Source organism: Drosophila santomea, chromosome 2L (genome assembly GCF_016746245.2).
Source record: "Drosophila santomea strain STO CAGO 1482 chromosome 2L, Prin_Dsan_1.1, whole genome shotgun sequence".
NCBI lineage: Eukaryota > Metazoa > Arthropoda > Insecta > Diptera > Drosophilidae > Drosophila > Drosophila santomea.
Window position 1 is genome coordinate 15,019,177 of NC_053016.2, and position 24,079 is coordinate 15,043,255.

A 24,079-nucleotide genomic window follows, 5' to 3' on the forward strand; every position below is an offset into this window, starting at 1 on the left:
TTGGTCCTGTTCCGGTGTCCTATACTGCTACTGCTTGCTTTTCATTTACACTAGAAAAATATTATTTACACTTTATGATTTCTTTATATAGCACTAATTGCTGCCTTTATTTTACGTTTAAGCCCTAGGCTCGGCCTTTGCCTTTGGCAGTAAAATAAAATGCTTACAATACAAAGTCCAGGAATAAGAATAAGTAAAACGGGTCAAGACGGAAAGTAAGACAATGGAAATCAAGTGAATGAGATAGAAAACGTTGACAAAATGAAAACCATTTTCTTAGTGGAAATATATTTAAATAGATTTGCGCTAAAAAGACCCTTCTTCGCCATCATTTGGCTTAAAAGTACAAATGAACTATATAATATATTATATCAATTCAAACTAAGTAGGTGCATAAAGACGTTATTAATTGTTATACACATTTCTTTTATTTTGGGAAGAGTTAAAAGTTTGAGAGCCGTCAGATGCAAAGCGTCTTCGTGGTCCTTCGTGACGGATACTCAGGCATTCGAGAGTGATCTGCAAAACTCAAATATACACAAAACGCACACACATATTCATCGCACACACACTCGCACAACGTAGTCAGATAATATAAAAAGTTTTCCCTTCTTCGGATTTATTTTTATGCCTTCTGCCTTAGCATATGCTTGTTTATAGCCTCTGCTGCTTATGCCACCGTGCATCCTTCGTCTCTTCTGTTTTTGCTGCTTTTCTTGAGCGTGTAAAGTTTATTTTTGTTACTTATTATTATTATTCTGGCGTTTTGGCTGTTCTGGCTGTTCTGGCTGTTCCTTGTGTTGGTCCTTCTCCTTCCTATTATGCGTCAGTATCCGGCCGCGTATATGTGTGTATACATATCTGCGTACTTATTTTTCGTAATTAATTTCGTGCTTCGAAACATCTGCAGCTGGATTTTTACTGCATCCGAAATTACGCATACGCCCCATGTAATGCAGACTTGATGGTTTGCTTTCAGCTACAGCCACAATTTCGCGCAAAACGTAGCTGCAAACGACTTCGTGTTTGGCTTAAAGCCCTCTCTCTGTCACACTAAAAATGCCAATTTGTTAAGCAAAATTTAAGGCGGCAAAGGAGAAAAGGAGTATTTGCCAGCTAGGCAAGTCAGCCAGCCAGACTTGAAATGCGGGGAAGAAAGTGGGGTGCATGGGTACACAATTGACACAACGAATTCTTGCAAGTTTTATAGGCAAAATACCGTCAACGGAACTCCACTGCACCACACGGCGTATGTGCAATGTGTTGGTGGATCGGGAATTGGAAGCTGGAGAGCTGGAAATGCCGCAGACGACGACTTAGGCGAAGTTCCACATAAACAGAAGAGTTCATCTTAGGGCATATGACAGAGGCTCGCTTGTCCTATGATATTGTTTAACAAAAATATTGTTAACAACTACTTAAAATGTATGAGAATTATTTAGCGTAGGCTTAAATACATGACCAAAACACACAAATAAAATACATAATATGTAAAGCTCACTGCACTGTAATGCGTTTTTAACTTATAATTTACTGCTTAGTTGACGTATTTATAAATGGGTATGAATATGAATAATTCATATAATTTATACGTTTTCTGTAAAATAATATTAATTAGATTGGACTTTAACAAGATATTTATCATGTCCATCGTATCAGAAGCTCATCTGACAGTCACTCAATCGAAATTTTCATGTCTTTTCTTATATTTTTTTTTCTAACATTTGCCTATGAGCCACTGCAGTGCCGCGTCTTTGCAGCGTAAACAAACCGGTGGGGAAATGGTGGAAAGCGAATATGGGGCTGAAGGAAAAATGTCAGCGATATACATACATATTTACAGACGGTTATCCTCGGGGGATTGCTAGAGTTGCAGCAGCAAATCAGCTAAACTTTGCCTTAAAAAGAAATTTTTGCTGTTTGCCCCGAGAGCATATCTTTTTGAGCTTGAGTCCTCAGCTCCCGGCTTCCAACTTCCAAGCTGTGAGCATAAGCTGAAATATGTCGGCCAGAAGCGAGTGAGTGCAGCAAATCAGAAGGAAATTTGCCAAACGGCAACAATTTTCAGGATAACTAATCCACTCACACACTTCACACTTCAATTTCCGCACGGTTTTCTTACCTGCCTCATGGTGGGGCGACAATTCGAAGTTGTTTGTTATTGCCGCTCGTTATTGTTGCCATGTTCCATGTCGTTTTCCATTTCGATGGTGTCACTAACATGTTGCGCTTCCACAGACCAAAGGGGGCGGGGGGCGGCTGGGCGACCACCGTAGGCGGGGGCGTGGCAGCGGCCAATGATTTGAGGAGTGCGCCCAGGCAATTTCACAACGGGCACGTATGCAAACAGTGTCCAAAAAGTGGGCGTTGTTATGCCAGGGCCTCGAAATGGGAATGTGCCAAACTGTCGGCTGCAATTTTGTCGGCTGGTGGCTTCAGAAAAACGCATAAACAGAAAAAATCTCTTCAGAAAGTGGCTAGATATACCCGATTGTGCTATACCCACTATTTCAATCATACGACGTTCTTAAAAATACCACTTTCAAAGCTGTTTTCTAACTGGCATTAAATACACGTAAGGCGTTTAATAATTTATTATCAATTAAATGTTGCTAAAGAAGCCAAAGTTTTCAGCATGAAGTCTTCTTTAATGCAAGAATTGTAACCTACCAATTGCAGATACCTAGTATACCCCGTTTTTAGGACTACCAGGTACCTAGGCAGTAGCCCGAAGGACTATGATATGACAAATTCAGCTGCGTATGTCGTCTCCTTGGGCTTTTGGCTGAGTGAAGAGAATAATGGCCATGCCCTCAGTACAATTTCCGTTGCATCCTCTGTGCGACATTCGAACAAAAGGAAAAAATCACTTCGTGCGAAATGGGAGGCAGATGTGCAAATCCATGCCTAACTACAAGGTAAGCAGAAATCGGAACTGGTTGCAGGTTGAGCTGTTGCCAAAATTTCGGAGATCCACGACTGGTTTACAGCCCAAAGGGCTAGATGGAAATGCATCAGAGTTGCGACCAGATTTTGAATGCTGTCAATCATCAGGAGAATCGGAAACCACTTTTGCTTTAAGATTTTTATAAGACTCTTTGTTTTAGACACTCCCGTGAAATGTTTTGTTATTAAATACATTTCGCAGGTAATTGAAAAACTTGAATAAAACTTGATCTTTTGCCAGAATATTTTATTTGCTCTTAGAGACAAACTATTCAAGACCCGAGCCACCCCAACTTAACACATTTATAATGCCCAGTAACGTTATGAAAATGCATTTTTCGACTGTCCCCACGACAATGAGAAACGAGAACAACAGAGCAGTGAAGAGGAGGAGAAAAACTCCCCCGACTTCTGGCATAAAATATCACACGTTGGAAACGTTTTTCGCAGCATTTGTGTGGCATTTAATTAAATGCATTTTTATTTTATTTTTTTAATTTCACCCAACGTCACATAAAATATGCGAACAAAAAAATAGGTGTGGACCACAAGAAACAGGTGTGAAGGAGAGACAGTGCAAAAAGGTGTTAATGGTGACTATGAAATTCCATTTGCATACACTCTCAAGTTACAAAAAATAATAAACGAAAAGCATAGTTTCTAAAAAAAGCGATAATTTTTAATGCAATTTTACCTTTTCTACCCGCGTGTGTGTTTGTGTGTGTGTGTGTCTGTGATTTTTTTGCCCCTTTCGGCTAAGTAATGGTAATTAGGCGTGGAAAAATCCATTAGCCCAAGCCCGGTCGGAAACGGTCGCCAGAACATAAGGCGGAGCCCTTCGAGTGCTAATTTGAATTATTTAAATTTACAAATTGCCACAGCTCCACAGTTAAAACCACATAACATGTACATAAATAAAGAAATAGAACAGAAAATATAAAGTCTTCTTACAGAAAAAGAGATTCTAATTACTTTAAGTGTCTCTTTTGAAAGATATTATAATTCTATCAACTTATTATAACTTATTATAACTTAACTTATTATAATCAAACACTTTTAAATTATGTATGCCTAATAATGTTTAATTTATTTTTGTATAAGAAAGTTCATTACAGTAGAATTAGAATTCTAGTTTGTTAGGGGAGTATCAAACACTTTTAAATTATGTATGCCTAATAATATTTAATTTATTTTTGTATAAGAAAGTTCATTACAGTAGAATTAGAATTCTAGTTTGTTAGGGGAGTATCAAACACTTTTAAATTATGTATGCCTAATAATATTTAATTTATTTTTGTATAAGAAAGTTCATTACAGTAGCTACTTGCTTACTCTTTCTTCACGTTTCTGGCCATATCCAACGCAAGATGACGACTTCAAACAACAAATGAACAAGTAAACCAATTACAAAAGCGTAAAAACCCAGAAAGGCGACTAAGCTAACTTGCAGGCCGTTGTCAATATTTTGCCTGGTCTCCTCCTGAATGGACTGCACCGTGTGCTTGCCGAAGTACAAGGCCACCACCACCAGAGTAATGGCAGTTTTGCAGATCCACACGCAGGTGCGTTCGAATCGCTTCATGATGATGCCCCCAGCCTTACTTTGCGATGGCCCGGTAATCGCATTGATTAAGTACCAGCTGACATACAGCTGCTCCACTCGAGTCCGGAACCTCTTGCACCACGTGTACTTGGGAGATCGGCGGTAGCTGCCGTGTGTGAAGTACTTGGATCGCATGAACTGCATGTGGCTCTTCCGGTCAATCCAGCTCTCCACCAGGAACAGCTGCTGGACCTTCAACTTCAGATCGACGACTATTATGGCGCGGCAGTACCACGATGGATACCGACCATTGGGAACGAGACGCAGGGCCAATCGGGTTGGAATATAGATGTGTCCACGCGGAACCGTAATCTTAATGGTGCTGTTCCTCACCAATTTCGGGTGTCCGGGATCCTGAGTGATTTGATACGATGTTTGCTGGCGATGCGGCGACTTGAGGTAGAACTTTATGTTCGATGTTGTTCCGGCAAACTCCTGACCACCAGTCACAATCACGACTAGGATCTCCGGCCCATCCCTGAACGATGGATCCGACTTTGCCATTGACATATCGCATTGCAGAAATTCCGGATTCCTCAGATAGGCGGATATAATGTTGAGGTGCAGGAGCCACTTGAAGATAAGCAACAGGCAAAGCAGGACGAAAAATACCAGCAGGGTCATGTTAAACACGAATGTGGGCACGGGTATGTGCTCTACAAACAACTCCGTTGAGATGGGAAAGATTCGAGATGATAGGGCTCCCAGGGTGTAGCAAGTGCACTGAACAGATGACCCGCGACTGTGCTCAAAGGTGGTGGTGCAGAACTCCTCGCTCCAGCCGGGATCCAATGAACGATTCATCCAGATGTTGCACTGGTATATTTCCAGGAGTATCGAGTAGTTCAGATAATCCACCTCCTTTACTACTTCCTCATTCTCATAGTCCACGTAGTCCGAATGTTTTCTCACATTCGGTGCTCTATGCGATTTGTTTCCCTTCTCCATTCCCCGCGGCTTCAGCGTTTCCTCCTCATCGTTTTTATATCGGATTTCACCGGGCTTGTGAATGGCCACGTATGCCGGGCACCGTTCGCAGGAGTTGGCCATCCAGATGCGTTTGCCCTTCATATCAGGAGTGATTCGACAAGCCTGCTGCCTTATCTGCCCGAGTGTTGGCCATCTGTGCAGTCGCATCTTGACGTACATTAGCTCTGAACAATTCACGATTCGCACTGCCAACATGGCCTTGTGGTTTAGCATCAAGCTGTAGATGTGGACTTCCGTGCTATTCTGGATACTATTGTTGGTCATGTACTGATTGAAGGACTGGTCGTTGAACTGCGTAATGTTCGTCTTGTATACTAAAGGATTCTTCAACTGTAACTCTTTGGCGCTCCTGAAAAACTTAACTGGACTGTAGGCGTGAACGATGAGCACGCTGGTCTTCGAGGGCAATGGGTCTGGATACCACCAGTAGATGTTGTGGAAGTTCTGCTGCGAGATGACCTGGAGCAGAATAGTGCTGTGGTTCAGTCTGTGTTTTAGTTCGAAGAGCAGCTTTGTCGATATCTTGATAAGGTGGATGTGGTCTATTGTCTTCAGCTTGATGTCCTGGGCGTTCTGTGTCACCTCAGTCACATTAATCTGTGTAGTGGACATGCAAAAAATCGAATATATAAAGCAATGGGATGACATATATTGAGATGCATTAGATTATTCATTTTTCGAATACATTCCTACCTGGTACGCAATGCCGCTCTGGTAGATTGTCATGGCGTCGTCATAGGGATGATGTCTCTGAGTGGCAATGACACCGAGGAAGAAGATGCACCTGTACAGGAACCACGTACTCATCAGCCAGCTATTAACGCGCTCCAAGATGAGTGGATCGAACTTGATAACGAACGGTTTCTCCAAATCGATTCTCTGCAAATTCATGCACGCGGGATTATGCAGACTACACATGGCGTTCGAATAACTTTGGGTTTTCTGCCCCAGAAGTGTCATGAAGAACATATGCATGGCCGACAAGGAGAAGTAGCCCTGCCGATGCAGCCACTCGTGGTCCAGAGCGATCTCCAAGAAGGTGTCGCCCATTATGTGGAACAGGTCCGCCATGACGATGGCTCCACGAAAGTCGATTGGATGCAGCTGAATCAGCATGTGAGCGGCCACCGAGGTAATCTGCTCCAACTGCGAGCCCGTCGAGGCGAACAAGCCCTCCAGATACGAGTACAGTTCAAATCCATCGATTGACAGGTCTAGGAAGGTGGTGGCAGCTATTGCCCTGATATAGGCTCTATTCCAGTGACCGTGCTGCAATAAATCCGGCACATTCTCCATTAAGTCGTCTATCCCACTTATTATTCCTTTATCTAACGCCAATACTCTCACTCTTAATGTTTTTTCGACGCACATGTCAAGGGCGTCACATATGGAAATCATGACGATTTCTGTAGCCGGTAGAGGGATCACAATCCTCGAATACGGCACATTGGTGGCCACAACTGCATAGGACACCATGTAGCGAAAGGTTATTGGCCGGAAAGGCGACTCAAATCCCGGGCAGTTGATCTCGAACATGGACAAGCTCTCGATGCCCAAACGCGGATTGATTGTGCAGGTGCCATTTTGGGGGCCGTTGTTCCTTCGCAGCGTGTAAAATGCATCCGCCCACCTATTGCCCCTTACCCACACCCGCAGACGGATATGAACGATGCTCTCGTTGGTGTGGATAATCAGATATTTATGAGAAGATTCCAGATAGGGCGGTGAGCCTGGATCCAGCAGCCACCACTCATACCGCTTAACCTTTCCCGGGCAGTCATCGCATTTGGGGATCAGGTGCACGCTGTCCAATGGAGCATAAACACCTAGATTGCAATTTCTACGGCAGAGGATTTGGGGCGTGAAGCATGTTTTGGCGGTGCCTTTAATTTTTTGGGATGTGGTCTTGCGGTTCCGCGGATCGGAGCGCGAGATGACGGTCAAACTGAAGTCGTAAACGGCACCCACCTTAAGAGCATTTGGGGGCAGTCTCAGCTTCGGGCCTATAAAAAAGCGTTCAATATACCCTGAAGTATGTGATATATTCTACACTTGTATCTATACTTTTCTATCAAGAAAGCTTGAGAATTTTAACACAACATTTAACATCTGTTAAAAGTGTGGCCAACAGTGGACTACAATAAGTTTGTTCATCATACTCACTCTCGGACATATCCTTTTGGCAATACTTGTTCGATGGATCGTCTGAACTGAGGCAACTCCACAAGAAGCGCTTTGACTTAATGGATTCCTTTTTTGTCAACCTGTCCTTCGAGCTGGACCCGTCAATAAAAATGGGTTTTCTGACGTCGACCAGTCGTCGCTCATTGCCTTTGATTTGGGGCTCAATTGGCGGCGGTCTGTACTTCATATAGCACTAAAATAAAGGTCAAGCCCTGAGGGGTTATACATTTCTTCTAGACTAGGTCCACTCACACGAGCTACTGTGGTTATGCCGTTCATCACAACTTCACCTCGCAACATGAAGACTCTGCTCCTTTCCGGATAGTGTAGGAGGTGGACCTTGTAGGGCAGTAGCTTCACCACCAGTCCAGTGGAACCTTCTAAACGAGCTATGATTTCTGCGGTTAGAAAATATCAATATTTGTCCACTCGTTGTACCATCGAAATCAATCTCTTGATCACAAAAAGAGTATAAGGCATAATTTATAACTTACTTTTCTCTGTGATATCACAAAATTGCCATTCGATTTTATCATACTCCAACGTGGAGCATGCATCGCTAATTGTCGCGAAAAATTCTAGATGACCAATGGGGGAGAAAAACACGGGTTTTTCGGGATTTTGGCAAAATTCCAACTCCAAAGCGGGTAGGCACGGCACTTTTGGTGGTCTGTGTACAGTAATTTTAAAACGCACTATTTGTGCCAACAGTTTTCGTCTGTCCTTTGAAGGACTTACTTTAGCAATGATGTATTTATGTTTCGTATTGTAGAATCGAGCCGAGCTTCGATGGAAATGACAACTATTGTAAGGAATTCGCTTACTTTTTATGCCCCAGTTTCGCAATAACTTCCGAAGGTCGTGGGTGTAACTCCAAGCCCTATATCTGAAACTGACTGTCGTATTTACCTCATCAATTAGATAATCATTGGTATCTACAGTAATGTTAAGCACAAAGTTCGTGTTTCCCAGTTTCGGCATAGTGGTGAAAATTGAGTACTTTTGTTCATAAACTGGATTGGGGTTCATGAATAAGTGCACCTTTAATAGATTTTGGCTCTGGCTCTGCATTTCGGTTCTAAAGTTCCGGCCACTGATACTCCCAATCAATAGTTGCTTTCTTACAGAACTTATCGTACCATTAACTTCTGAAACAAGGCATGGTCCCGTATAATTGTGATCATTGACAGTTTGATTTTGAAACTCTGTAGAGTTGTAATATATGCAGGTTGAACTGTAATTATAGATGGGAAACCAATACTCATCATCGTTTGGGAAGTCATTATAGCTGGATGAGACATTTGGGATTTGTGATTGCCTTTCTTCGATTCCGTTTTCATCCGTCTGGTTTTCGTTTTCATGACTCTTTTCGGTAATGACTGCATTATAAACGAGGTGAGTTGAGTTCTCACTTCGCTTTTGCTCCGACATATTCTTATGTATGAGTTCTGTATCTTCCAGACCAATTTTTTCACTTCTTGTTTTAAAAGTCGTATTGTACTCCTCAGAGCTAGAAAAGTCGTAGCTTTGATTAAGAACGGGATCCCATAGCCTCTCAATTCTTTTCCTCTCCTCCTCTTCGGGATATGTTCTACCCATCCCCTTTCGACGCTTTCTGCTTAAATTTGTACTAAATCTAGTTCGATCTGTAGAAGACTTTAGCCCAGCTCCAGAACTTCTCCACGGATAAGAACTGAGCCCGCCTTGAGGGCTCTCTGTCGAACGGTTGTAAGCCTCCAGAAATGAGCCATCCAATAGGGACATTAATGGGGTTCCGTTGTTTTCCATGATCAACACCAGCGATATCGATATGGTCATGAGGTACAGGAACATATCATAGTTTACACAATCGTATCGAAAAATAGTTCACTTTTTGCGTAATTTCCTCCATTTTCGATTAAATTTTGACTCAAGAAGCAAGGTGTATGAACTGTCTGACGTGGTTTGGCAATTTCAGCGGAACAGCTCTTTCATTTTTTTAATTGCATAATACTCGAACTGGGAATGTGTGGTTGACAGGCGACATGACATTTTACCGCAGAACATGTTCGTATATCTTGGTGGATTTTTAATTTTTTTTCATCACTACCCTCTTGTTTGCCTTTTTCCGGTTGCTGTTGTTGCTGCTGTTGTTGTTCTTGTCGTGTCGCTGCCTACATAATTGTTTTAATTAATTGCGAATTGTGCATGCAAAAAGCATAAAGTGCACTTCAAATGTGTGAAAAGGAACAAAAGCGAAAAAGGCTTTTCTGCACAGCTGTTAATTTATTGACCACAATAGCATCCAGAATCGGCGTCATCAACAAGAGCGATTACAGAACACGGCTTAACCCCAACTTCAAATCCAAGCTCATCCGCTTTCTCATCCCAATTTCCCAATTTCCATTCACACAGTCCATATAAATCAAATGAAATTAACTGAGAGTGAGCGAGTGCAGGAGCGAGCAGATAGAGCAGCAAATAGAGTGTTGAATTTTTATAAACCACAAAAACAACGAGCATTGACAGTAGACAATCATACTTTATTTACTATAAACTTCGCACATGCATAGTGTTTTTTATGCCAGGAGGAGTGGCCAGGACACTGGGGCAAGACAGGGCGACAATTTCTTAAATTGTTCGAACAAATGAGAATGGAATAGAAGTAATGGAAGCCGAGGAGAAACCCATTTGCAGGCGAGCGCACGTCGCATAAAAAATAAGGCACCGAGAAAAAGTGGAAACTGATTTCACTTCCTCTAAATGCTTTGGAGATACTCTGCCCCGAAAATGGATCTCAAAGGGTCTTGGGAGTAGATGAAATTATTACTTACTTATCCAATAATTAACTTATTTTAATCTTGGGCTAGCATTCCGCTTTCAAACTATTAACACATAAAACCAATAAGAACTAGTTTACCATAGGTTAGGCTACATTTTTTTTTTATCTAAAAGAACTAAAACATTGGCGTAATTCATATATAAAAACTGATAGTTTGAATACAAATATCTTTGAGCTTAACAGCTTGAAACCAAATTAATGTATTTAAATATTTAAAATTTATTAAAACAAATTGTTTGACTTGTTCCAATCATCGGATGTGTCTTCTTGGGGTACTATACCCCAAAAAAGAGTATAAAAACTTTAACAGCAAGGCTAAAAAAAGCAAAACGAAGGAACGGAGCATTTTACGATTTAGCATGTGCGGACCAACTGGGAGTCGGGTAGTCGGGTAGTCGGGTGGTTGGGGGCCTGATGAACCGGCGGACGGACGGATTCACATACGGACGGATCGGAGCGCCAGTGGAGGACCGCCAAGTTCAGCACTTTGGCGCGTCAAGTGCTTTTCATTTTCCGAGCACGTCGCCGCGTCATAAAACAAAAACGCATGAAGCGCAACGGAGAAGACGATGCGGGGTGTTCGGGCACGTTTAGCATATATATTTTCACACTTGCAATCATACTTTAAGCGGAAAAGTACGCTCTCACATACGGCCAAGTTTCCACGGTAGAGATGGAATCTTAAAAAAACTCGGGAAAAGGCAGATCTTTAAAACAGCATAAACTCGAAGATATTACCATATATAAATACATCGGTAAGTTCACACTTTTGTTAAGCGAAAAACTTGAATTTAATTATTTAGTATACGTTGTATACTAACTTAATGACGGAGTATCTCAATTAAAAAGCACAGTTTCGGCTTTGATTTGAGATACATTTCATATGACATTTTTGTGAACATCGAAATGTCCTGAACTGAATAGTTTTTCTATGCCATCCCTAAGTGTTACACACTCATGACTCTGACACCCAGTTGGTGTGGGGTCGACTTTCCCGTATCTTCATTTTCATTCGCAGCCAAAAGCGGTGCCATAAAAGTGCGTCGGGATTGTCGACAAACTTTTGCTTTCTTTACTTGCTCTTTTTTACCCTTGTTTGCCATCGTGGGTGTGATGATAATAACTTCAAGAGGCACATCGACGGGGGCGTTTATCTTTTTTGCACGGCGGCGGCTTACAATGACTGCGGCTTTCGGTTTGGCTTTAATTAAAGTGTCATAGACCCCGTTAGCGCATCTTAATTACCGAAAATGATAAAATTTCATAAATAATGTGCTTTGCTGATAAATTAATATTAATGCGAGCGGTCTGCCAGGCTGCCAGGCTGACATTCTGGCTGGCTGGCTGGCTGAAAAGTGTCTCGCAGTCGTCTAATAGATGTCAACTCTGATATCTGCTCATTTGAAGGTCTGCTGTTATTAACTGAATAGACTTATCACTTGTCGTCGAGAAGGGTTCGGAATGAAGAAGGCGCTGGGATGAGGCATTCGACATTAAAAGGATTTCGCTAGATGTGCCATGATTTCTGACACTAATGACGCATAATGTTATCTAAATTATGCAGATTAAATATTTGAAATGCGAAATAGTTGCGACGCGTGCCATTATTTTCCTGCTCGGTCAAAGTTCAAAGCGCTGTGCCACTCGTCATCCTCATCATCCCCCTTCCGGTTTTACCATCGCCGTATTGGCATGGAATGCTTAATGGATCCGAAAGCAGCGTGAAACCATTCTGCAATCCTTTTTGTGCCCATTACCCTGCCAGCAGCTCATCCATCCACTTCATCCATCACTTGGCTGAAAACTCTTTATGCTCACAAACTTTCCAGCTGGAGCATTTTCGATGGCCAAGGGGGAATGAAGCTCGGTTTGTTTTGGACCGGACTGGTTCCGGTGGTGATGTCTGTTTCGGCCACGTTGGCAACGTTGGCAACGTTGGCAACTTTGCATGCGGTTTGTCTCCTCCGGTCCAAAGTTCTCGCCCCCTGCGTCCTTTAATGATCCATGCCGCAAATGAATTGCAGTCCAGTTGCAATTGCTGCACTTGATTTGCGGTGCGACTTAATGGTTAACAATTATCTGGTGGCTTTCTGCGGGCAGGAGTTCACTGTTCCTGAAGTTGACACTAAGTGTGCGGCAGTTGGCACATTGACCAGATAGAACGGACCCTAAATTTAGGATAACTTTGGTCAAGAAACTCTAAGTTATACTCTTTAAACTTTAATTGACGACTTTTTTTAAAAACGTCGTTTTCGAACTATTTAGATATACTTCGTTAAATTATTTATACAGCCTTTTTTTGTAAATGAACTTTTGTTGTTGACTCATCCAGTGATTGACTTGGATTTATCAGTAACTTCCGCAACTAAACCACGAAAATGTGTCAGCGGCAATTACAATTTCCGATACTTGGCCACGCCCACCACATCCGGAGCCACATCCGTATTTCCATCCGTACACCCAACTCCGGGCTGCACAATATCAATTATCGGGCTTCAAGTGTCGCTCAAGTGTCACGTCAAACACCAACACAAAATACGAGCAAAGAGCAGTGAGCATCTAGCATCAAGCATCAAGCATCCAGCATCCAGTATTGAGTATCTAGCACTGGGAGACCCGCGAGCACACATGACAATCCAGTTTCCGCCCCGAGCATCCTGGCTGCACTTTGCAACCCAGTCGCGCCCCCAAAGCCGTCAGGACATGCTCCTTTAACGCCTCCCCCAGCACGAGTATGTAAGTAACATTTTGCGCTTTTGACTTTGATTGATTACAAAAGCAATTGAGCATATCGTCACGCTATGGGAGGGCAAAAACTGAAATCGAGCAAAGCAGGGAGAAGCTGGGCAAACGAATTAACATAAATAAAAGAGGCCAAAGAACGAATTTTCATTGACAGCTTCCGACAAAAGAAAAAGCGGAGCGCAATTAAAAGAAACCATCTTTCGCTTCCCACCTACCAATTCTAATGAGCAATGCCTTGTAATTTGCATCAAGGTCCCTGATTTTCCAAATCGCTTATGGCAGCGAGATTTCGGTGGAGCTTCTCAGACAGGCTTGCCATTAATTAGCACAATTGAAGCGGGTTTAACGATACCCTTTGCAAGGCTAATGAAAATAAAATTTCAATTACGTTTAATTGATAAACTAATCAACAAAGGTCGACAGGCCTTGATTGATGGGTTTTCCTTTAAATATGTCGGCCGCATCTAATAGGGCTTTCAAGCCTTTTGGCGCTGAAGTTTGGAACTTTTGAAGTTTGGAACTTGGCTTTACTTCTAGGCATGCCAATTTATTAGTAGTTTGATTTGGTATACTACTTAAGTATACTGCTTAGGTCGTTTAGCCACTACGCTTTTGCATAGAAGCCGTTCTATTCCTGCCGACCGACTTAAACAGGACAGCTTTTAAAGCAGCAGTCTCGAATAAAAACCAATGTGGAGCACTTAGAAGACTGCTTTGGCATTAGAAAGCGCAGGGACCATACGTGTGAAGCGGTGCCTTGATGTGCGGCCGTTGCTGCAGTTTGCCTTTTGCTTTACTTTTAATTACCAACTCAAATTACATGGCCAGGCAGACAGACGGACAGACAGACAGACAGACGGACAGACAAAGGCGGAACAGCTGTTTGGCTTGTTCTTGCCACGGGACTGCCGGCGGAGAACCGCTGTGGAACCGTATCGCAATCGCAGAACTTGCCCCAGTCGAAAGGCAACCAACCACAGAGCTCGACTTGCTACACACCGAGCGAGCGTCTGCAGACCATCGTTTGCTGCACATTTCATTACAATGCCATTGTATTCAAATCCTATTATAGAGCGTACAACACTGGGGGAGTGGTGCTGTGGTGCAGTGGTGCAGTGGCGGCAGGACTTCATGTTTGCAGCACGTTTCCACTTTCGCACTTGGTAAACATAAGTTGCCCACGCACACACACACACACACACACACACACACAAATTCAGCGAAGAGATTGCGTTCTGTCCGCCACACTCTATAAAATAATTACCAACACCAGTGCAGAAACAGGAGCTCTGCTCATGCACTCGAAAAAATGTTACCCTAATTTCAATGAATTTTGAAATAACTCCTTGATTTAAAATTGGAATACATTATTTGTATCGAGTCTAACCACTATTTTATTTTTAACATTAATGAATCTAAACATTTTTCCTGAAGCTCAGAATAGTTTTTAATTTTACCAGTACAGTGGATGGATAGACGTCATTTTGGGTTTGATTTGGTTCGATAAGGAATGATTTTAACCATGGAACTTTTATTTTAAATGATTTTCATTATTAGTATTTTTCATAATATATTATTTTTACGAGTGTACTGAATCCAGCACATTGGTTTCCGTCAAGGGGGAGGTGCATGAAGCCGGAAGACTTCCATTACAACTGCCGCGCACCAAGCCCGGGAAATTAAAAAGAACAGAGCGAGATGGAGAGCCAGAGACAGACAGAGACAGAGACAGAGACAAAAGAACAGCTAATGGCACAGAACCGATGTGTTTAACGCCTTACCGACTAAAATGGCAATTTTTTGCATATTTTTTTCGGGTTTTAATTTTATTTGTACAAACACTGCGCTGGATTCAATTTGTACATATAATATCATTTTAAATTCAGGTATAATTCACACAAAATACAGGTTACAGTTTATTGTATATCTGTGACTTCTTTTCCCCATTTTGCATTAAGCTATAAGCAAGAATGATGATAGCCTTTAAGTAATCTTCTACTGCCAATAGATTTACTCTTATTTCAGCTTTACAATCATAAAAGATTCAGTTCCATATCAATAATGTAAATACCCATATGCTTATCATGTAAAGCCGGCAAACATATTGCATTATCGTTTTTTGTAACGTATATATTTGCATGCTTATCTGTAATATATATTTGTTAGTTTTCTTCGTTGCTCTTAAAGTGCTAAAAATAATCATTTGTTTAAAAGATGAGAAGGAAAATACGATACGCATATGTAAATATATATTATTGAAACATTATCTGTACCAAATTTCATTAACTTTGGTAAATAACTTTGCGATAAAGTTTAGTTAAAAAGTAGAATGGCTAACGGTAAGCATTCACATCGATGAAAAACATGTCATTGTATAGATTCGATTTGTTGAAATTCAGAACCCTTTTACCCGCTTTTTCGACCAGAGTTTAGGTCTATTCGCTTAGAACGAAGATAGCTCACGGATCAAGGATGGGCCACCGCAACATTTGCTGCGACGGCTGTCAAATGACGAATCTCCGGTGTCGCCGCTTCCGGTGCTTGCGCTGCGTGAACTACAACCTATGCGGCATTTGCTACGATCAGCGGATAGAAACGGGAGAGCATTACGCCTGGCATCCCATGCAACTGACCTCTGACCCGGACGATCTGGGTCTGCTGCTCAACGGCGAAGTCCCAGATCTGATCCACCTGTCCAATTGCTTCAGCTGTCCACATTGCGGCATACTTGGCCTCTCGGCAAAGCGCCTAATCGAGCATGTGTACATGCAACATCGGGGGTCCGATGAGTATGTGGTCTGCCCCATGTGCACTGGTCTCTCGGCCGTCGAACTGGTGACCATACGCAACCTGTCCAAACACCTCCTGCACGACCACATCGATCACGCCAATTTGCTGGAGCCCGACACACCGCCACTACGCCGAATCTTCACCCGGAATCACACACGCCAGCGCCGCCAGTCACAGCAGCCACCAACTCTGCATTCAAGGGCAGTAGATATGCTTCTACAGCTGCCGACTAGACCCGCGAGTACGGATCAGCAGCTCCTTGGCCACATTGATCCTCCAGAGGAGGCAGCCAATCCGGAGCCCCTTGCGTTCAACCTGACTGTGGTGGAACCTGACGAACAGCACGACGAGCGATACCTTCTACTCCAGTGGATGGCACAGCAGAAAGTGCGGTGCCAGGATGCGGAATTGGACGAATGTACTAGGCGGCGGCACAGCCTCTTCGCCGAGCACTTGCTGATTTCCATGCTGTGCTGCGAGGAGCTGCAGCTGCCGGAGAACGCCAGACCAAGGCACGAACAGAATTCGGAGGGCGATCTAGATCGGGAAAAGGAGCACAGTCTGTCCAAGGTCATGTCGGTGATGTCGCTGCCGTGGACCAGAGTTTGGCAGGCCACCCAGCTGAGCGGATCGGAGGGGGAAGGCGATCTACAGGGTGCCGGAAAAGATGGGGTCGATCTGGACAAGGTTCAGATCGAGGAGCACAAAAGGGTAGCTGCGGAGGAGGCCATCGATTAGGCGACTCGAGATTGTGTCTCTTCTTTCAAGCATGTTGATTTCGCTTTGTGGTTGCGTTATTTAATTCGAAGAAAAACAAAATTTTTGTGAAAATTGATCTTATATTTATAGTTTGGCTTTTATATTTTGGCTTTTATTTATATTTATAATATTGTAAGTAAAATTCGCCAGCAATGTCAACATCTGGGAGACAAGATTTCACTTTGTCCATCAATTTATCTCTTGTTGACGCGTCTAAATTTGAGTATTTCTACGCTCTTTCTTGAGAACGATTGCTCCCGTAAAAATATAAAAACCCATTAAATTTTGTATTATTAAAGTGTCATGTTTTTATTGATGTATTTGCGTTAATGTGTTGCTAGGGATCTTAGTTGGTCTTTACCAGTCGAATCCTCCTCCCTGCTGCTGTTGCTGCTGTTGGTCGCCAAATCCACCTCCGAATCCACCTCCGAATCCTCCCTGCTGCTGTTGCTGCTGTTGGTCGCCAAATCCACCTCCGAATCCACCTCCGAATCCTCCCTGCTGCTGTTGCTGCTGTTGGTCGCCAAATCCACCTCCGAATCCACCTCCGTATCCTCCCTGCTGCTGTTGCTGCTGTTGGTCGCCAAATCCACCTCCGAATCCTCCTCCCCTCTGAGGCACGGCAGCGGCCATGGCGAAGAGTGCAACGAAAAGGATCTGTAACAATATTAACAACAGTTTAGTTTTACAAATTTCTCTCTGTTAACCGTATATGTAGGACTATACCAAGAACTTCATGATGCTGATGTTTCGATTAGTCTTGCTAATGTGAATGGAATTTTGGGACGCCTCCGATCTTTTATACTCTCCTGCAATCTCATTGTGTCGTCACGCGCCGAAGTATTATCAATGTTCGGACAAATTCAAGTACAATTAACACAACAAAAATACCAGATAATTTCCAGACGTCTGGGGTTTCAATGTTTCAGCACTGTTTCTACGCGTATGCTCAAGAAGGGCAACCCTTCAACATCAACCTTATCAGGGAACACAAGCCTAATCTAATAAGGCCTCAACAGTTTCTTAGCAAACTGAGGCGCGACTTAGAAGAAGTCTTTGTTTGAAATTATTTTCGATCGCTTGTGTTCCATTTTCACGCATCTTAAGCGTGCTTGCTTTTCTGGGTTATCATAAGAACCAAATCAAAAAATTAATTTACACTTTCGAAATGAGGGGGGATAATTAAGCTAAAATCCTTGTAGTTATGGATTTATTATGCTATGTCTTTGTGTTTTATGTCTTACGTGGATTTCCCCGACTATCAGATACCTGTTTCTCCGCTAACTGAAGTTATAAAAAGATATTTCAAAATTGAGATAGAAATAGGCAAAAAGAGATAACACCAATTAAATGACACTTTTTACGGGCTGTTTCCGTTGGAGTGGGCGTGGCAACGTTCTAAAACAAACTTGCGCTGCATGTACGTTCCAATAATCGATATACTTATCCTCATTTTCTTAGAGATCTCTTTGTTCATACAGACAGGCGGACAAACGAAGACGGCTAGATCGACACGGCGAGTGATCCTAAACAGGAATATATATACTTTATAGGGTGGGAAGCGCTCCTTTCAACCTTTTGAATACTTTTCAAAGCATCTAGTATACCCTTTCTGTCTAAGAGTAACGTTCTTTAAAATTTTCTAGAAAGACAATACTCAAAACAGTCGTCTTATCAGTTTTCTCTTTTACATAATACATAAGTAACTGAAAGATATTTTAAAATTCATTTTTTGAGAAAAATTTAATATCATTCAAAAATATTAATATTATTTTTATTTTTGCTGTTCGTTTCAAGTGGGTTTGAAGTGTTCCCGGTCCGGTGCAGTTTTAGTTGCATTTTCGCCAGCGATTTGGGCGCCATCTTCCAACTCCCGACAACCCAATCACCATAAGGATCTACAAGGATATCATCACCAGATGAAGCTGGTGGACGATGTGATCTACATGAATAAGGCGCTGGCCAAGCTGGAGGAAAATCGCCCGACCAGGTCGAGATCTTCAAGACCAACATGAACAATGGTATGAAGGAACCGCAGTTCTTCACCGGCGAATCCGTTGACTGCGAGGACATTGTGGGCCTGGGTGAATATCGCTACATCAACGGCGACAGCGTGCCCGTGCTCATGTCCTTTAAGGAAAAATGCTGGATAGATCCCAATCCAGCCCAGATGGTTATCAAACGCACCCTTTACAATTTAGAAAGTCTTTAATTTATGTTACAGCGCTGACAAAAATGCATGTCCTTTGATTTGTTATGATTTCTTTTGGCCGTAGCTCTTATAAACTCGACCTAATGTTAACTACTATAAAATTATTCTGTGTGTTCCTGTACAAATTCAGCCTAAAAGAATACTATTAAACTTGTGAAATGAAATACATCACTTAGCAAAGTCTTCAACATTTCTTATACTACATTTTAGTGACAATTAGAAAGCTTTTAATCGGCACTTAGCTAATCAGCTCCAAAATGAGCTAAACAAAATAACAAAAGGAAAGATCAGGCTAAAGGTCCTCATCCCAGATCAGAAATCAGCACGTTTAGTATTACTTAAATTCTGCCACCTCATCGCAGACTCCTAATCTAATAACCACAGCGTGGGGTAAATATATTTTGATAGGAAATAATAAGCGAAGAAAACAAAAGTTTGTTTTTATTACCTTGTTTTGGTGCAAATCGCACCATGCTAGCGTCCACCGGCTATAAAAGCCCTGCCTTTTTCATAGAATTATTTAGTTCGCTTTCGACAGTGTAAAAAACCAATCTACAAACATGAAATTCTTCGTAAGTTATGAAAATTCCTTAAAAGCGATTTGGTGGGCTTGGAATTAAAAGATCGTCTTTCTCCTCTTCTTTTAGATTGTCTTCTTCGCCTTGATCGCGATGGTCTTTGCCGGTGGCTATGGTGGACATGGTGGACAAGGCCAGCAAGAATTCGGACAAGGTGGACATGGCCAGCAAGGATTCGGACAGGGCGGACATGGCCAGCAAGGATTCGGACAGGGTGGACACGGCCAGCAAGGATTTGGACAGGGCGGACACGGCCAGCAAGGATCCGGACAAGGTGGACACGGTCAACGCGGACACTACTAAAATACTGATTTAATAAAAATTTATAAACCTAAAAACCCCTAAATGAACTGCGTTTTTTCTTTTTAGTTCGATACAATCGGCAAGATCGACATAGAAATTTTATTTACATTTGCTTGTAGAAGAACGTGGTATACTAGATTGAAAAGTTAAAAAGCATAGTCTCGAAGAGCAATAGTCAACTTTGGTCAGTGAATAATAATTTAAATATATATATATATGTATATACATGCAATCTCTAGTTTTAGATTGTTGTAGTACGTATTAGTCACAGATTTTAATTCCAAGCAGCGTAGCTTATTCGATACCGATTATTTTTTCTGCAAGAGGACAATCATTGGCTATATCCACGAACGGATTTACCCATTGCTTATGTCAAAAAAGGAATATTAACTCCCAGCTCATAAATTAGGACACAAAACTCAACTGCATTTGTTCAAATGCCCACCGGGTGAGAAATACTTTTTCAAGTAAATACGAAATCGTGGACGTAACGAAATTTTTGACTTTACTTTCAAAATTTTAATTAAACATTAAAATTTCATTGCATGTTACGTAAAAATAATTTTGCTAAAGTAACGAGAACCACATACATAAGTACCTGCACATATACATATATGTATCTATACCCTTCAGTAGCAGTCCCTAAGGATTCCCGCCTATTTAGTACATTTTTTAAGTCATTTAAAAAAAAATATTTAACTCTGCTAGTTTTCCTGGTAGAAACTCAAGTATAGTATATAATAAAAAAGTCTTTTGCATTACATATAGACATCAGAGAACTGCAAGAGTGGCATTTCTTGAAACCCTAATCACACTCAACAAATTTGGGTGTCGGGTGCAACTCACACCGGGCACCCGATAAAAATATTTGGGTGTCTGCAAGCCTAAAATCTGTAGATAGCCACATTTTTTGCCTTAATTTTACAAAAATGTAAACAACACGAAATGGACATTTCCTTTTTATATATTATATTATTTGCTTTGTTAAACTTTTTACTTCCTATATTTAACTTTATAAATTATAATGTATCTCTTTCTTAAGCTCTTTCCAGAGCTGACAGCTGGTTTTAGCTCCTGGAAAATAGCTAGCTCAGGCACTTCCTCCAGTCGGTCGAAATCGCATTATTGATATCCTCTGCTGCCACATAAAATCATTGCACCATTCACTCACAGCTAGTATTTAAAAAAAAATCGAAAAAGTTGTTTGCTTACGTAGGAGTTTTGAGATGCGCAGAGAAGGGCACATATATTTTGATATTTATAAGTATTATTTAGTAATATTTAGTATTTAGTACTTTGTATTATTTAGTATTTAGTTTAATTCATTATTTCTTTTTAATGTAATGTAATACTTTCAGCTATCTTACTTATAATTTTCTAATTTCACTTTGAATGCCAGCTAGAACAATAGAAAAGTGTTAATTAAGTATAAATATTATTTAATAATATATAAGACTCTTTTTTGTTAAGACATTAGAAACATCAAAACGCAACAACAGGTGGCAAAACACCCGGGTGCTGAGACGCCCTGTGTTTAGCGGGTGCACTTAGAGTGCCGGTGGCTTGCTGAAGTTGTTTGATATGCATGCCCTTCAATTTAAATAATATTAATGTTAAGGCTAAGTATTATTGATTTATGTAAGCTGTCTTTTCGGCGAAAATATTTGCTTGATTTATGAAATAGTAGTTTCTTGAAAAAAAGTCTTTATAAAATGTTTTTGTATATAGATGAAATAGATGAAAAAACGAATCTAAATGTCGATTATTTTAGCATGCGTAACAACCTCAGTTGGCTTTGTCATTCAACGAAGTTAGCTTGGGAATTAATCGGTGCATCAGCTAATTCTCTTGAAGAAACATTGCAAGGCTAAAAATATCGACTTCCAGTGAATACTGATGCTGGGAAAATGTAATTACTCTTAACACAAGTTCGAGTACGACAATATTTACAATCGAATTAGAGAAAATAACAAAATAAAAGCATAAAAGTTTAAGGTCAGGTCCTAAGTAAAAGTATTGGTGCCTTAAATGGCTATGATAAATATTTAATATTATTGTATTTGTAAGGGTAGTTTATGTTAGGTGTAAGATCCCTTTCTTATTTGCTATAAAAGACACAGCTCCAAAATAAGCAAATCAAATTAACATAAGGAAAGATCAGGCTAAAGGTCCTCATCCCAGATCAGAAATCAGCACGTTTAGTATTACTTAAATTCTGCCACCTCATCGCAGACTCCTAATCTAATAACCACAGCGTGGGCTATATATATTTTGATAGGAAATAATAAGCGAAGAAAACAAAAGTTTGTTTTTATTACTTTGTATTGGTGCAAATCGCACCAATCGCTAGCGTCCACCGGCTATAAAAGCCCTGCCTTTTTCATAGAATTATTTAGTTCGCTTTCGACAGTGTAAAAAACCAATCTACAAACATGAAATTCTTCGTAAGTTATGAAAATTCCTTAAAAGCGATTTGGTGGGCTTGGAATTAAAAGATCGTCTTTCTCCTCTTCTTTTAGATTGTCTTCTTCGCCTTGATCGCGATGGTCTTTGCCGGTGGCTATGGTGGACATGGTGGACATGGCCAGCAAGAATTCGGACAAGGTGGACATGGCCAGCAAGGATTCGGACAGGGCGGACATGGCCAGCAAGGATTCGGACAGGGTGGACACGGCCAGCAAGGATTTGGACAGGGCGGACACGGCCAGCAAGGATTCCGACAAGGTGGACATGGCCAGCAAGGATTCGGACAGGGCCGACACGGATTCGGACAAGGTGGACACGGTGAACGCGGACACTACTAAAATACTGATTAAATAAAAATTTATAAACCTAAAAACCCCTAAATGAACTGCGCTTTTTAGTTCGATACAATCGGCAAGATTGACATAGAAATTTTATTTACATTTGCTTGTAGAAGAAAGTGGTATACTAGATTGAAAAGTTAAAAAGCATAGCCACGTTGGTCAGTGAATAATAATTTAAATATATATATATATGTATATACATGCAATCTCTAGTTAGATTCGTTGAAAAGTATGTAACAGGCAGAAGGAAGCGTTTCCGACCATATAAAGTATATATATTCTTGATCGGGATCAATAGCCGAGTCGATATGACCATGACCGTCTGTCCGTCTGTCCGTCCGTCCGTCTGTCTGTCCGTCCGTATGAACGCTGAGATCTCAGGAACTACAAAAGCTAGAAAGTTGAGATTAAGCATGCAGACTCCAGAGACATAGACGCAGCGCAAGTTTGTCAATTCATGTTGCCACGCCCACTCTTTTGAAAAATGTTTTGATATTTTTTCATTTTTGTGTTGGTCTTGTAAATTTCTATCGATTTGCCAAAAAACTTTTTTCCACGCCCACTCTAACGCCCACAAACCGCTCAAAGCTGCCACGCCCACACTTTTGAAAAATGTTTTGATATTTTTTCATTTTTGTGTTGGTCTTGTAAATTTCTATCGATTTGCCAAAAAACTTTCTGCCAGGCCCACTATTACGCCTACAAACCGCCAAAAACTGTGTTTAAGACTCTCCTTCTCCTTTCCACTAGCTGAGTAACGGGTATCAGATAGTCGGGGAACTCGACTATAGCGTTCTCTCTTGTTTTAGATTGTTGTAGTACGTATTAGTCACAGATTTTTATTCCAAGCAGCGTAGCTTATTTGATACCGATTATTTTCTCTGCAAGAGTACAATCATTGGCTATATCCACGAATGGATTCGATTTACCCACATAAAAATTATTTTGAAAATGTTACAGGAACCACATACATAAGTACCTATACATATACATATATTCCCGCCTATTCAGTCGTGTGGCTTTCATATGAGCATTATCCAGTTCTATAGCAATTTTTTGTGTTTTTGGTGGGACACTGATAAATTTTTTCAGTCATTTTTAAAAATAATTAAAATCGGACATAGATCGATCGATTCGGCTAGTTTCTTCTGGTAGAAACTCAAGTACACCCTGTAACTCTATGATTTAAGTCTAAATACCTGAATTTCTTGTTCAACTGAACTTTGTATTCACAGTTAGTATTTAAAAAACAAACAGAGAGAACGCTATAGTCGAGTTCCCCGACTATCTGTTACCCGTTACTCAGCCAGTGGATGTGCGAGGAAGAAATTTCAACACTGA

The 24,079-nt window shown here is 41.3% G+C and overlaps 6 protein-coding genes across 10 annotated transcripts; 4 read left to right on the forward strand and 2 right to left on the reverse strand.

The window, feature by feature from the left end:
* Positions 1 to 4,193: 4,193 nt before the first annotated feature.
* On the reverse strand, positions 4,194 to 9,638 carry LOC120458492. 3 transcript variants are annotated; one of them, XM_039646158.2, is made up of 5 exons: positions 8,218 to 9,638; positions 7,976 to 8,121; positions 7,703 to 7,916; positions 6,233 to 7,566; positions 4,194 to 6,136 (listed from the first exon to the last, which is right to left on the reverse strand). In XM_039646158.2, exons 1-5 carry the CDS (start codon positions 9,554 to 9,556, stop codon positions 4,286 to 4,288), a joined length of 4,884 nt encoding a protein of 1,627 aa, XP_039502092.1. In that variant the 5' UTR covers positions 9,557 to 9,638; the 3' UTR covers positions 4,194 to 4,285. The 3 variants fall into 3 exon arrangements, with proteins under 3 accessions (XP_039502092.1, XP_039502093.1, XP_039502094.1); XM_039646159.2 differs by having other exon boundaries at positions 4,195 to 6,136; positions 6,233 to 7,542; XM_039646160.2 differs by lacking the exon at positions 8,218 to 9,638 and having other exon boundaries at positions 4,196 to 6,136; positions 7,978 to 8,112.
* Positions 9,639 to 15,639: 6,001 nt separating this feature from the next.
* Positions 15,640 to 16,919, forward strand: LOC120458659. The gene has a single exon (XM_039646391.2). The coding sequence runs from the start codon at positions 15,762 to 15,764 to the stop codon at positions 16,815 to 16,817; it is 1,056 nt and encodes a 351-aa protein (XP_039502325.1). The 5' UTR covers positions 15,640 to 15,761; the 3' UTR covers positions 16,818 to 16,919.
* Positions 16,920 to 17,121: 202 nt separating this feature from the next.
* Positions 17,122 to 17,690, reverse strand: LOC120458660 (heterogeneous nuclear ribonucleoprotein A1). 2 transcript variants are annotated; one of them, XM_039646393.1, is made up of 3 exons: positions 17,565 to 17,690; positions 17,273 to 17,495; positions 17,122 to 17,212 (listed from the first exon to the last, which is right to left on the reverse strand). In XM_039646393.1, exons 1-3 carry the CDS (start codon positions 17,574 to 17,576, stop codon positions 17,196 to 17,198), a joined length of 252 nt encoding a protein of 83 aa, XP_039502327.1. In that variant the 5' UTR covers positions 17,577 to 17,690; the 3' UTR covers positions 17,122 to 17,195. The 2 variants fall into 2 exon arrangements, with proteins under 2 accessions (XP_039502327.1, XP_039502326.1); XM_039646392.1 differs by having other exon boundaries at positions 17,122 to 17,495; positions 17,565 to 17,591.
* A 444-nt stretch (positions 17,691 to 18,134) lies between these two features.
* On the forward strand, positions 18,135 to 19,165 carry LOC120458227 (translationally-controlled tumor protein homolog). 2 transcript variants are annotated; one of them, XM_039645810.1, is made up of 3 exons: positions 18,135 to 18,258; positions 18,320 to 18,392; positions 18,636 to 19,165. In XM_039645810.1, exon 3 carries the CDS (start codon positions 18,850 to 18,852, stop codon positions 19,048 to 19,050), a length of 201 nt encoding a protein of 66 aa, XP_039501744.1. In that variant the 5' UTR covers positions 18,135 to 18,258; positions 18,320 to 18,392; positions 18,636 to 18,849; the 3' UTR covers positions 19,051 to 19,165. The 2 variants fall into 2 exon arrangements, with proteins under 2 accessions (XP_039501744.1, XP_039501743.1); XM_039645809.1 differs by lacking the exons at positions 18,135 to 18,258; positions 18,320 to 18,392 and adding an exon at positions 18,457 to 18,540.
* A 318-nt stretch (positions 19,166 to 19,483) lies between these two features.
* Positions 19,484 to 19,974, forward strand: LOC120455225 (antifungal protein). Its single transcript, XM_039641201.1, has 2 exons — positions 19,484 to 19,622; positions 19,698 to 19,974. Exons 1-2 carry the CDS (start codon positions 19,611 to 19,613, stop codon positions 19,929 to 19,931), a joined length of 246 nt encoding a protein of 81 aa, XP_039497135.1. The 5' UTR covers positions 19,484 to 19,610; the 3' UTR covers positions 19,932 to 19,974.
* Positions 19,975 to 22,285: 2,311 nt separating this feature from the next.
* Positions 22,286 to 22,778, forward strand: LOC120454537 (antifungal protein-like). The gene is made up of 2 exons (XM_039639918.1): positions 22,286 to 22,375; positions 22,451 to 22,778. The coding sequence occupies exons 1-2, from the start codon at positions 22,364 to 22,366 to the stop codon at positions 22,733 to 22,735; spliced, it is 297 nt and encodes a 98-aa protein (XP_039495852.1). The 5' UTR covers positions 22,286 to 22,363; the 3' UTR covers positions 22,736 to 22,778.
* Positions 22,779 to 24,079: the final 1,301 nt, after the last annotated feature.